Source organism: Petromyzon marinus, chromosome 34, assembly GCF_048934315.1.
Source record: "Petromyzon marinus isolate PM22_M1 ecotype Great Lakes invasive population chromosome 34, UKy_Petmar_22M1.pri1.0, whole genome shotgun sequence".
Taxonomy (NCBI): Eukaryota; Metazoa; Chordata; class Hyperoartia; order Petromyzontiformes; family Petromyzontidae; genus Petromyzon; species Petromyzon marinus.
Window position 1 is genome coordinate 10,244,544 of NC_133700.1, and position 14,653 is coordinate 10,259,196.

The 14,653-nt window shown below is 43.7% G+C and overlaps 1 protein-coding gene across 5 annotated transcripts in view; it reads left to right on the forward strand.

The window, feature by feature from the left end:
• Positions 1 to 11,147, forward strand: part of LOC116948695 (formin-like protein 3) — a 60,788-nt gene extending 49,641 nt beyond the window's left edge. The window contains exons 27-28 of one of the 5 annotated variants that reach the window (XR_004403828.2): positions 1,622 to 1,777; positions 8,841 to 11,147. Coding sequence is in view for 3 of the 5 variants with exons in the window: in XM_032965661.2 (XP_032821552.2) it covers positions 8,841 to 8,926 (86 nt within the window). In the remaining 2 variants the exon portion in view is untranslated. Of the gene's footprint in view, positions 1 to 1,621; positions 1,778 to 2,945; positions 3,344 to 3,403; positions 3,445 to 8,840 lie in introns of those variants that run through there. The other 4 variants (XR_004403829.2, XM_032965662.2, XM_076071702.1 and 1 more) reach the window with 4 other exon arrangements.
• The last annotated feature ends 3,506 nt before the right edge of the window (positions 11,148 to 14,653 follow it).

Sequence of the window (14,653 nt, forward strand, 5' to 3'; positions counted from 1 at the left end):
GTATTCACAGATACATACCACCAATCACCACATATGCACCTGTGTCACGATACTCCTTTCTTTGCGAAAAATCTTCTGTTATGAAGACAATTGTGTGTGTGCGTGTGGTACGTGGCACTTGGGCCTGTGTATTTATGTGTGTTGTGTATTTTATTTGTGTTATATACATTTAATTAACTTCACGTGCTGCATGTACTTGTATTCTGAATGTGTGAATGAGCACCTGTTAAAGTACTCCCAACGTCATCAGCACTGGGGAGACAAAGGCAGCCGGGCATGTCTGGTGCTGACCACACATCTTGCTGATATGCACTGCTGGCCAAAAGTCTACGGCAGGTTTTATAACAGACCAAAAAAGAAACACCCATTGTAAACATTTAACAGAAATACATTCCTGACCTCTGATGAATTTGTACGCTCCGAGTAGGAAAGTGCAAATTCATTGATGGCAACCCCGAGCATGAACTGCTCCCTTTGTTAAGGCCCTGTTCGGTGATAGACACAGTACACAATAGGATGCACCCGTGCTTGTGTGAACAATGGCTCAAGTTGAAGTGAGGTTGCCTCATGCTGAAGTCATCAAAACACCAACGATGCAATCAAAATGCAAATTTCCATGTTAAAGTGGGTTATTGCTCCAAACCCAGCGACCTCATTTTGGTTCCTGGCCACGATTGATATTTGAACCGGTCCTGCCCCCCACCACCACACTGCCCAGCATGGTGAAATATGGTCAAGGCATCTCCATCACCACTTTACACGGCATGAGGAGACCTTTATATATAAAAAGCCTTCCATCTTACTCCTCTTTCCTTCCAATTCTTGGTCTTGTTTCATCCTTCCCATGATTCCTTGATTGTCATCTCTGTTGTAACACTTAGAATAATGCCAAGTGTTTAAAAAGGTTTTGTGTAGTTTCCGCAGGGGACTTATCGACCATAGCATGGGCACATGTACACCTTGTCAGACTTAATAACATCAGACTGATATCACTCATTATCTAGCAATGAATAGCATTATCAGTCATAATTATTTGCAAAGTGCTGTTCAAGATAATCAGCCTGAATCAACTACATGCACCATCCAAGCAACCAGCAGTAATTCTATAACAAAGGCAATGGGAGCACCAAGGTGGCTTAATATTCACATCATCTAGTCATTTGTGATGCAGGCACCATCTCATATAGGAAGCGAAGTGGGGGAGGGAGCCTCAATATCGAAGTCCTCATTGGAAACTTACAACTCTGAGCGGTAGATTAGGGACCGACTTTGGAGGTCATGTGTTGACCGTGCAATAGCTCCTGGATCTGGCAGCAGGAAGGAAGTGATAGTGAGGTGAGGAGGAACCGAACCGGCATTGACCATTATGACCACATTGCATTGAGTGCCTCCCCAGCTGCCCTGGAGAGCTGCCTCTGAATGTATTGATATATCGATATATTACACATTTTTTTTATTTCGGGCAGCATTACTGACCAATGTGAGTTTTTAGATATCCGTGCCTCTGAATGGGCGTGGGTAAATTCACAAACGCCCCCCGCATGTTTGTTTGGCCGTGTCTTTTATGCTGTCCCCTCTCTTGTGTTGATGCTGAACGATTCTCCTGTCCCTCTGCGCGCAGCTGCTCTGGTTCTGCTCCACGGCTGCCTGGCTCCTGTCCGTGCGCGCGGGGCCTGATGTTGGGGCGAAGCGTTCTCAAAAACCCCTTCCGGCACAGCTCTCTTCTCTTCTTCTTCTTCTGATTCTTCTACTTCCCTATCACCACTTTCCTGACCAGGTCTTCTGCTTCTTCCTTTTTACGTGGAGGTCCCCGACCCTGACTGCCTGTATGTATGGAGTTTGCATGTTCTCTCCATGGTCACGTGAATTTTTCTCCGGGTCCTCCGGTTTTTCCTTCCACATTTAGAAACGTGCATTCAGAGTGTTTGGCTGCTATACATTTCCACATAATAAGCCACTTCGTTGAGCTATCATTTGTGGCCAGGTTGCTTATGAAAAAATAGTTCAGTGGGCCTTACCTGGTAAAATAACAATAATTTAGTTATTTTGGTAAAGTCACGTAGAAGGAAACAATAAATAATAAAAATATAAAACAATAAAATTCTCACGACGTTTCGACTGCAACACAAGCAATCATCATCAGGTGTGAAAACCACAGCAAGAAAAATGTTTCTTGCTGTGGTTTTATTGTTTCATTTTTATTATTTTATTGTTTCCTTTCTACGTGACTTTACCAAAAGAACCAAGAATATGAATCCCTGCAGTCACGAAAGCTTTAAATAAAAAATAATTTAGTTACATTTTTCCACCTTGTAATAGTCTTGTAATTGACTTGTGTACGTGTGAGAGCCCCCTGTTCAAGTCGTGAAATTACAACAGCAATAATACTTGAGTGGTTTGAGGCTTATGCTGCTCAAGAACATACATAACGCATATAATTATGTTTTTAGACATCAATGCACACATGTTATGTGTGACGATGTTAATTAGGGATGGGAAAAATTCAATCCCCTTTCTAATTCAATTAACGGTTGGGTTTCAGGGTTGCGACCTGATCTGGTTTGTCTTACATTGTGATGAAATTAGCGACCTCAAGTGAAATACAGGGGTCACGTGAACTCATTAACATACCACATGCAAGAAAACGAACAACATCATTTATACGGACGTGAATCGATTGACATTTTCACACCTCAAAACACAAATGCTTATTCTCTACACAAGCTGATGTGAGTGTACATCTAAACCTCATAAACATCTGTGGTGAAAAACATTTGTTTGGAATACAATTACACGTCGTTTTTAATTGTCACATTTTTGCTCCCCGGTTTGGTACCTCCAATTGAAATGATGATTCATCTTTATTGTCTTCTCATTTGGTTGTTTATTGTTCCATTGTTACTGATAACTCATTTCCATCCCATGTTGTCACACTAACTTCACAGCTGACCGCTGTTTGCCTGTTCTCTACCGGTGATGGTTTTTCCTTCATCTCATCATGCTGCTTGAACTGTAGCCTAAAAGAGTTCCAGCGAAGAAGACCGTCTCCTTAATTAACCTCGCATTTAGGATTAAAGAACCTCGTATTCATATCGATCCTATGTGTTTGGCCTCATCGATACGCCGGGTCAGACACTTTCCCTCTGCTGGAGGATATTTAAACTATATATATATGGGATGTTAAAATATTTTAATATTACAGAATTTCTTACACGCAAAGAGCGAATAAATTACGAATCCGAGCAACCCTGCCTTGGTTCTTGGAAGCGGTTAACAAAACCAAATTTGACACAACAGCAAGAGGTACTGGATATTATTTACAGGGCAACACTTTGCAAAACTGTTAATGTGACTTAATAATTTAATTTACCTTTCCCCCTCTTCCTCTCTTCTTACCCGCTAGACTTGAAAAAAATTGCCTTCAAAGCAAACGGGGTTTCAAGGGTAAGAGGAGCGGCCGAGGCCCGCGAGGACAGGGCAGCGTAGCGGAGCACTCCCCCTGAGAACGGTGCTGTGGGGAAGAGCGCTACGCTGCGTTTCCCCTCTCGCCCACCCCTCCACCACCACCACCCCACGCGCTTGCACCAGTCTCGGCCGTCTTACCCCTCCACCGCTGCGGTGGCAGTCATGGGGTGGTGGGTCCGGCGGGGGGGGTGGGGGGGGGGGTGATGAGCGTGCGAGGGAGCGAGCGGACAGCCGAGCGAGCGCTTTTCCCCCGGGCGGTCTCCTCGGGGCGAGTCCTCCGCCCTCGCCGCGCCTGAAATGCGTCTGCAGCTTCCACGCCGATGCTTTGCGTGCCGCGTGTGTTTTTTTTTGTTTGCCGCCGCGGAACGCGATGGGTATCGACTCGGAATCAGGAGGTGATGAGTTGGTCGTTTAAGCAAGTCGGCCAGTCGTTCGATAATTATTCAACTTGAGCCGTCGACGTTAACGGCTATGTGTATGTTCCCCGACTCGGGAGGGCGGAGCTTGACCACGCAGATCATCGCCTGAAGCTTTTCGTTTGAGGGCTCATCAGCTGACGTACGGAGCAGTATTTGTCAGCGAGTAACCCTTATTATGTTTAAGCAGTGTTAAAATAACCGTCAGTGAACTGTCCATGGCAGTCAGGTTCGTTCTCTGGTGTAGGGTAATGTCCTGCAGGTCAAGCAACTTTTGCACAAGCCTACTATCTTTTTGGTTTCTTATTTCGACAAATGCAATCATATTCCTGATTCCTGTATATCAGTCCGCTTGCTGTGCGTGCGACTTTAACCAAAAAAAACATCATTCTAACCAAAGAGTGGCACTTACTGCTTTGAGCCTTGAGTGTGGCTTGCATACAACTGCATGCAACTAAACAGCACAGGTCAGCATCAACAAGGCTACATCATCCTTTCAATTACCTGAAAGTAAATGATGTACAATTATCAAAATACATAGCGTCATATTCATTTGGATTAACTTCCAAAAGCAGTGTTCAAGCATTTGTTACATAAGCAAAGAGATCTACAATGCTGTGAATGCCTCATGTATATTAAGCAGAGTGAGGTGATGTTGGCCAGTTGATTTGGTTGTTATCTTGCCTTTCACCATTTCCATTTTGTAAGAATGGGTTTTTATTTGTAAACAGTGATTAGCACTCTGTGTGGGTCAAACTGCATGTGAATCCCTGCCGCAGGGAATCATCCACGGCCGAGTGATATCTAAACCGGTCCTGGGTTTCCCCTTGACCAATCCACACTGACCAGCGTGGTGAAATACGGTCAAACAAACCCCCGTGACTGACGCGACATTTGAACCGTCGACGTTAATCCAGCAGTGGATTACAAAGGTCTTTAAACAATTATTTGTGATAATTAAGAACTGTACTTGAAGCTGATTTTGTATGTGTCACGATGTTTCTTAGAGTCCCAGTTCTCATAGCCTTGCTTGTTGTGTAATTACTTGCAGGCAATCACTACCTTGGGAATATCCTTTAGTTTACAATAAGACACTAAAAACAAACAACTAAACTTTTTTGTTTCATCGAACTTGCGTGAAAAATATTTAATTGAGTGGAAATCACTTCATAAACAATATTTCTGGGGGCGTAGAATGCAGGACCTTTTTTTTGCTTTAATTACTTTAGCGAAAATGTTTGTTAATTGTCCAGGCTGTCTGATGGCGGCGCTGGTTTGCCATGCCTCTCTTGCCGTCATGCCACCGAGTGCAACACCATACTCTGCCATATTCATTTGAGGACAGGGGAACAATTGGAGCTCGCGCCTGAACAAATGTTCAAAAAGCGTATCTTTAGAAAGCTTAAAAAACACCCGCAACAACCGCAAAACATTTTTGCGCAACCACGTGCCGAAATTTCGCCATGGTCACAGCTGCTCAGAGCGAGACTTTGTTCCTTGTCCACGACTGTGGGAGAGGCGCACTTCACTATTTTAAGGAGCGCTTCGTCGGTTGCGTTCTTGGCTTGGAAACTCGACTCGTCAGACGTTACCGCTGTGGGGAAGGGGAAAACATGTAATGTCAGTGAAGGAATACATTTGTAAATGATGGGAAGTAGCTGCTGTGGTGCTCGTGACACATAGGGTGGGTGGATTTTTGGGTAGCGGGGTGTGACCGAGACAGGCACACGACAGTCGGCACATGGCTCGCCTGCCACTGACGGAGTGGGAATGTAGATGAAATATAAGCTAATTGGGTTCCGATGTACAAATAACGGTATTGTGATTGTAAAACTACAGGCTAATTGGGCTACTGTGTACTAGGCTCGTATGCTGTAATGCAATTGTGTTAGTGATAGTCATTAATGATCGGAAAGAAAAATGCATCGGCAGTGACGAGAGGAAATAGAGTCCTAACTGCCTGTATCACGATTAAATCATGACAATAGTACAATATGCAAACGTGCCTGAGAGTACGTCCGCTTCGGAGAAGGCGCGATGAAATCTGTAAGTATGCAGTGCGCGAGGTGGATTGTCACGCCGCAGGACGGTGTGAGATAGCGCCTTCGTCCAGCTTTGGATTGACCATGGCTGATTATGATGAGAAACATAGGAGTAGTGTTGCCGACGACGATAATGAGGTAGGATTCAATGCCCCCCCACACACCCTTTTGGAAAAAGGAAGTCCTAGTTTATTTTGCGTGACCGGTTGTGACCCCCCTTTAAATGTATGGTGGTGTTGGTGCCCATATCGGTCAGGGTTTATTTGTGCTAGCATTACGCTTTTAGAATGCAGTGGTCCCCCCTGGATACCGCCTGGAATGGCAAGAGTCCACCAAAGCAGAAACATCTCTTACTGGAAGACGTGGCCGTGTTGGACGACCATGTGACCAAAACAGAATCGTATTGACACAGCTACCCAGAATTGCCGTTGCGCACACCATGTGTTCACTGGGGTAATGGTTTATATAAAAAAAGAAGCTGCCTCTGTGCCAGTGAAAACCCAGATCTCCATGTTTAGTTGCACGCGGGGATCTCTGAACGATGAAAAAAAACCCCGTGGGATTTATATGAACGCCCACTTACAGGAATGGCGCAAAACTTGTTTATCGGTGAAAATCCCCGACGCGGCACTTTGCCTGCTCCGCTGGGCATCCTGAGCTGGCATCTGTCGCTGAAAAACGTGATGGACGGTGGGAAGGAAATAAAAAAAACATTCAGCTCTTTGGCAATTGCCATGATACAGCCAAAGAGCACCGTAAACACACAGCAAGAAGAGCATTGGCAGTTGGTAGTTGCACCAATGGTAATGCAAATTTACGTCGTTACCCACAAGAGATCTTGAGTTTCAAAACTGCGTTTTTCATGAGGTTCCTGCTGGGGATGGTTGCCCAGAATTTTTTTTGTATTTTTGAATGTGGGCTTAAATTGTTTTGAGTGGTCTCCGAAAGTTTACGCGCTAAAGTTGAAGAACACCGCACAAACGCGGACACCGCACGTATAAAATCTTCGACACCTATTTGCTGTATTGCCTCCCGCAGGCACGGAATTGTCGATTTAAGTGGGTGCTTAATGCACGTAATGACTTGCATCCCTGTGCCATCCAACAACCCGACTGCACAACCACCTCAAAAGAGTATAAAATAACTTGACCAAACTCAAAAGAGTAGTAGCAGTAGTGTTCAACGCAGTAATGGCTGAAGTGTTAGCGGGGAAGGTTGATTATACTATCGTATTGGCTAAAGTTTTTTTTTAAGTAGATGAGAACCACGTAGTATTTTGAGTTCAAGAAGCTATGCTTAGCTTGGTGTCATCCTGCAAGAGGGTGCTCAAATAAGAACCGAGCTGTGAATTGTCAAGCAGGCTTCAGTGGTTGCCCCTTGCGGCATCTACGCCGTGGGCTTGTATTGGGATGGCGATAGCTACGGACGATTCGCTGCATGGAGTATTTTTTGTCATTAGTTGTACGTATTACTTAGCATATGATCGTTACATTTAACAAATAACGGCCTCCTGTTGTACATTTAAGCAATGTATCGTATTCATGCTTCAGGCTTGCAACTTGTCCACAGCTTTGCTTGCAGCTGTTGATGCCCTCCCTCCCATTCACATTTTATCACTCATTCTTTAATGTTCATATGTATTTTGCATAACACCCGTGAGCCTTTAACGCCCTTGCCTGTGCTTACCACTCTTGCTAATACACGTGTGTGTAAAGAAAAAGTGTGTGTGTTCACGAGAATTTCGTTCCGGTGTCATGAAAACTTTTTTCATTAAAATATATTGGAAACTGGCATTGCTTCATAATAAAGGTTTTTTTTGGGGTTAGAGCGCGTAAGTATAAATGTGTCATAGCCCTACACCACCCGAAACAGCCAGTAAGGTTTGTCACGTAAACAACGTTCCAATTACACCATTGGAACCTCCTTTGCCAGTAGCAAAATATGATAAAAAAAATTTTACCCTTTTATCTGGCAACAAAACTGACACCTTTTTTTGACAAGGAGTCATGTTTGCATTGACCACAATACCTGCGGTCGGAATGCAAACAAAAAACATAACTGATAATGTATTGGCACTGTCCTTGAAATTGATTGGTCCACACCCGAGACAGCTTTCCTTAGAGCCTCGTCTCACATGGTGTTGGACCAGATGACGCCAAAAGGCGCAGAGTTATGTTTTTTGTTTGCATTCCGACCGCAGGTATTGTGGTCAATGCAAACATGACTCCTTGTAAAAAAAAGGTGTCAGTTTTGTTGCCAGATAAAAGGGTAAAAAAAACAATTATCAACGTTCCAATTAGTTACTACTTCAGCCCGCCGGTGTGTTGGAGAGTAAATCCACAACATTTACAATTTGAGTAGTACGACGTTTTGCTGGTAATTACATCCGGCATCATCGGGCGATTTGCCAGAATATTTATCCTTACGTGATCTAACCCAAAAGCCTTTATTATGAATAATATTGGTCGCGAAAGCCTACGTGTTAAACTGTGGCATTGCTTGCTGCTTTTGATACATTCCACACGTTTGAGTATGCAGCAGGGTGAAGCCATTCAAATGCAAGCCGTGCGTGCGCCAGTTGGAAATTAACAAATCACGAGTGAAAAATGTATACATTTTAGCTTGTGTAATACCTATTTGGATTTTCTCTCGGAAAATTAGTATGTAGTCGTTTTCTGCAATTGACAAAGGAATCCATGTCATGAGGATTAAGAAATTCGCTAAACAAATCTATTAAGTTAATGCAACAGTTTGTTTAGTATCGTGACACCAGCATGGAGTTCCTCCCGTGTGTGTGAGTGATCGTATGGTGAAGACTTGGCACCCCCCCCCCCCCCCAATGAGCCTCATTTCTCCCCAGCTGTTGATTCGACTTGCGTTGTTGACACTCGTGCTTTCGACTGTCACTTCCCGGCAGACCTGAGGAAGCAGCCGTTCCGCCGCACGGTGCGTAAGAAGAGCGAGGAATCCACCAGCCCCACGGCCTACTCCACTGACGTGTGAAACCCGCGCGCTGCCACTGCAGCCACCGCCGCTGCGCTTCCTGACCACGACCAGACTCGTTTTTGTACGTCCGTCTGTGCCCTCGACAATTTAAGGGCCTCCCCACTTGAAGCCCTTCTGCGACAAACAAACGTGAAGCATTCAAACGAATCAATCCGTAATTTGACCACTGTGCTCCTGAGCCATCGACTGGGCCCGCAAAGTTATGCAGTAAGCACGGTTGGCTGCCATCAGCCAGAGTCGTCTGGATGGTGTCCCGTGGTCCAACTATTGCACTCCAGGTTGGATAAAGCGTGTCCGTCGGGGCACTTGCAGTTATTCGGGAAGCACAATACAAATTAATCGTTTAAAGTTGTGGTGAGAAATCCGCTTGGCTCATCATCCCTCCAGGTTCTGTAAATGTATGGCCACTTTTGGAGAAGCCCTCAATGATGCGATTGTGGAATTGTATCCACCGGTTCAGGATGGAAAATGGGAGATTAGTACCAACGCAATGCTCGTTTGAGAGCGTTTTGGAGATATTGTCCGAAGACGAACGTGGGTGCTTGTTTCTGTAAGGCGCAGCTTGTTTGAGATCAGTCACAATAAGAGGCCGTCAACTTTTTCATTTAGTATTTTATAACGCGAGTGCGTATAAATTGTCACGTCGAGGTATTTAAAGGGGCTTTTATCAACATAAAACTAGAGTGCAAAAAGGATTACATGGTAAAATACCCAAGCAATATTCCTGCTGTCACTCAGTAGAGTATATTTTTAGATTAAAACATTAGTGCACCTGAATTTTTCACATTGAATTAATTAACAACTTTGGTTTCATATTGCACCTTGAACTGTTAATATATTTGGCAGCTTTTTCAATACAGGATGGGCTTCACACTAAATTGACTTTGGCCTTTAGAATGCATGTGCATTCATTCGTTGACCTGTAATAGGTGACATTGCATTCGTCTGTTCTCATTGCTAAAATTAGAATGCATCTTTAAAAAATAATCTTTTAGTTTAATCGCAGCAAGTAAAAAGTTCGGCATGAAGGCAATGTGAATTCCTAATAATCCAATATGCTGTATTTATGTGCTTAATGTGCAAGCTTTGGTCCATGTGAATTGCATAGAACACAACGGCCCATTTAGTTGAAAAGGTTAATGTCTAATGCTGCACTTTTCATGGTTAACTGTATTTTGTATATTTTTGGTGATGCGTATTTTGTTATATATAATGCTGCCATTTTAAAGTGTTTGTATTATGACCTAAAAAATATTGAATTTTATTTTTATCAATTGTTTTAGTTTTGGCTTTACAGTGTATTTTTTTTACAGAACAATTGTGCATACCACACGAGTGCCTTGTGTTTTGCGTTTTCGATAGCTTTATGAAAGATGAAAATTGCACTATATATTAATTGACGTTTAACAAACTCGTGTCCTCGAAGACCTCACAGGGCAGCGTTCTGTGATCACCAGTTGTCAGGTGGCAGCTTGACTCGCATATTAATGATAAGGGGCCCTCGTTCGTCTCGACCACCAACCATCGTACTATTGACGTGTCCTGCGCTAGCCCCCACTTGTCTTGACAGTCAATATGGTTTGCCCACCATGCACAATTCACTAATAATAACGGAGTTGCAACCAACGGGGAAGATACCAGAGATGGAGCGATGTTATCAGCTCGTGCTAGATGTGGAACAACAGTTTTACATTTCATGGTTAGCTGTGGGGAGCGGTAGCGGAGCGCGCAAACTACGAATCTGGCGACCCGCGTTCGATACCCGCTCACAGCCACCAACACCAGCCACGATTATCTGAGCCGGTCCTGACCCTCGTCTAATTCGACTCAGCCTCAAATGGATATCTGGTGTGGTGTGTAAAGATCACCACTAGGGAGACAAAGGTGGTCGGATGTTGTGCTGGCCACCCCCTCGTGTGCTGTGCCGGCCTTTATACGTGGTCACGAACAGCACTTGTCTCTAAAATATGTTTTGGCTATATGGGGGATCTTTGTTACAACAATGGCTTGGGTGAGGCTTTCATCCAGCATTGAACTGATCATGGATAATGGAAATGATGAAGATCAGGAGTTGGGGAAATCTGCATCGTGGTGGGCCCGCGAGGACTGGAGTTTGAGAAACTCGGCTATCGACCATAGAAAGCTTAAACGCCTCGTAGAAACGAACTCAAATGGCCAAATCAGAAATATTCGGATACGTAATAAACATTCATTTTTCTTTTGTTGTCTCTTGTGACGTTACAACTGCAGTGTTACACTATCAGTACCACATTCACATGCCAATTGAGAACATTCATCATTTGGACATGCATCGGCCATCATTTGTCCATTAACTTGTATTGCCCAGCTGTATCTAAGCATTCGCAGTGTTGTGATCCCCCCCCCCCCTCCTGACGATTTGTTGAAATTTAGAAATTCAGCATCACTATTGGATCCATTGCTTAAACAAAGTGATGGACATGCAGTCGTGGCGGAAAGGGTCATGTGAAGCCATTGTAAATTAGGAAATCATTGGTTGTCCTGCTTTTTAATGAACTTTTAAGTGTCACGAGCTTTTGAATCATTGATCCGTCCATGATTATGCCCTCAATAAACTGGATAGTTACTGACGGTTATGCAGTTTTGCCATTGGTCAGCTCTTGGTTAAGTTCCAATGCCTATTCAAACATTTGATTACCTTTCTGAACGTTAATGTTTAGATTGATTAGATTTTTCATTCATTCCACATTTTCACAGCGTCCAAGAATCAACACATTTTTAAAAGTGAAATCATCTGACAAAATAAATCATAGTTAATTTATCTTAAACTATTTAGATACTAATGATCAAACGAGCTGCATTGCAGCCTTAAAAAATTTGAACACATCAGAAGCCAGATGATTGTATGGACCATTACACCAAACCACAGCATCTGCTTTGCGTAAACTTTTCAAGTTCTGGCAACTGAAGAATAAAATCGTAAATTCCTGTTCTTCAAAACCGCTTGTCGTTTAAATTTTGATTTAAAGCTTTCGTGACTGCAGTAATTCATATTCTTAGTTTTTTCGGTAAAGTCACGTTGAAGAGAAACAACAAAATAACAAAATATATATAAAACAATAAAAAATTCTCACGACGTTTCGACCATAACTCAAACGGTCATCATCAGGTGTGTTGGTTTGCATAAATTTATTTTTAAACGGCACATTTATTTATAAATCATTTCAGTTCTTGATTGATTGTTCACGCTTACAGTGGCTTTCAGACAGCATACATTATAAAAAATTTCGTCTCCCCCCTCCTCTTTTCAAAAAATAGATGGACTAGTCCTGGGCAAACTGCCAATCGCTGCGCGTGACGCTAACGTTTTTTTATAAATAAATAAATGTGCCGTTTAAAAATAAATTTATGCAAACCAACACACCTGATGATGACCGTTTGAGTTATGGTCGAAACGTCGTGAGAATTTTTTATTGTTTTATATATATTTTGTTATTTTGTTGTTTCTCTTCAACGTGACTTTACCGAAAAAACTAAGAATACGCTTGTCTTTTGTTTAACGCGTTAATTGTTTCGGTCTCTGTGCAGTGCTGTGGCACATTTGTTGACGCATATGTGCGCACCTCCGATTAGCACGGTCGGTCGGTTACCGTACGGTACGATAGAAGTTCAGGCTGGAGTGACGCGGTGCTGCTTGCCGCAGGGCCGCTTTGCCACGAGTGGGCAAGTGCAGCAGCACTTTGTGCAGTCCACTCCAACAGAGAGTTGGGCCAAAGCGACAGCACTACTCAAACCACACAGAGACCCGGACTCTGTAAAGCATTACCACCCAATGTCCTCACTGCTCATCCTGCACGCTACAGTGAGGGAAAAAAGTATTTGATCCCCTGCTGATTTTGTACGTTTGCTCACTGACAAAGAAATGATCGGTCTATAATTTTAATGGTAGGTTTGTTTGAATGGTGAGAGAGAATAACAAAAATCCAGAAAAACGCATGTCAAAAGTGTTATAAATTGATTTGCATTTTAATGAGGGAAATAAGTATTTGACCCTTCTGCAAAACATGACTTAGTACTTGGTGGCAAAACCCTTGTTGGCAATCACAGAGGTCAGACGTTTCTTGTAGTTGGCCACCAGGTTTGCACACATCTCAGGAGGGGTTTGTCCCACTCCTCTTTGCAGATCTTCTCCAAGTCATTAAGGTTTCGAGGCTGACGTTTGGCAACTCGAACCTTCAGCTCCTACAGATTTTCTATGGGATTAAGGTCTGGAGACTGGCTAGGCCACTCCAGGACCTTAATGTGCTTCTTCTTGAGCCACTTCTTTGCTGCCTTGGCCGTGTGTTTTGGGTCATTGTCATGCTGGAATACCCATCCACGACCCATTTTCAATGCCCTGGCTGAGGGAAGGAGGTTCTCACCCAAGATTTGACGGTACATGGCCCCGTCCATCGTCCCTTTGATGCGGTGAAGTTGTCCTGTCCCCTTAGAAGAAAAACACCCCCAAAGCATATTTCCACCTCCATGTTTGACGGTGGGGATGGTGTTCTTGGGGTCATAGCATTCCTCCTCCAAACACGGCGAGTTGATAGCTCCATTTTGGTCTCATCTGACCACAACACTTTCACCCAGTTGTCCTCTGAATCATTCAGATGTTCATTGGCAAACTTCAGACGGGCATGTATATGTGCTTTCTTGAGCAGGGGGACCTTGCGGGCGCTGCAGGATTTCAGTCCTTCACGGCGTAGTGTGTTACCAATTGTTTTCTTGGTGTCTATGGTCCCAGCTGCCTTGAGATCATTGACAAGATTCTCCCGTGTAGTTCTGGGCTGATCCCTCACCGTTCTCATGATCATTGCAACTCCAAGAGGTGAGATCTTGCATTGAGCCCCAGGCCGAGGGAGATTGACAGTTCTTTTGTGTTTCTTCCATTAGCGAATAATCGCACCAACTGTTGTCACCTTCTCACCAAGCTGCTTGGCAATGGTCTTGTAGCCCATTCCAGCCTTGTGTAGGTCTACACTCTTATCCCTGACATCCTTGGAGAGCTCTTGGGTCTTGGCCATGGTGGAGAGTTTGGAATCTGATTGATTGATTGCTTCTATGGACAGGTGTCTTTTATACAGGTAACAAGCTGAGATTAGGAGCACTCCTTTTAAGGGTGTGCTCCTAATCTCAGCTCGTTACCTGTATAAAAGACACCTGGGAGCCAGAAATCTTTCTGATGGAGAGGGGGTCAAATACTTATTTCCCTCATTAAAATGCAAATTAAAATTATAGACTGATAATTTCTTTGTCAGTGGGCAAACGTACAAAATCAGCAGGGGATCAAATATTTTTTTGCCCTCACTGTATATGAGCGGGTGATAATTGGTAGAAGTGGCAATAATGAAAGAGCAACTTCCTGCTGATTATGCCGGTTTCCACTCGGACCGTTCATGCTGTGGCCAAGTCGCACCAAATTACAGGGGAATTGTTTGCTGATTTGTTAGCTGCTTGTGATGGTTGTGTAATAAATTAATTGGGCTGCCCCAACGTTTAATGTTAGTACCCTTGTGATAGGAATATCCTCCTGACATGAAGTGTCATTCCGCTCTATGCTAAGTGTTCTATCAATCTGGTCAAACTTCTTATGCAGCAGTGTCCAGAATATATATTGTCAAGGCCCTTATCACAAAGTGCTTCGTCCACACTTATATGTTCACTGTCGCCGCATGATCAATTTGCCCAAGTAACCCCCCCCCC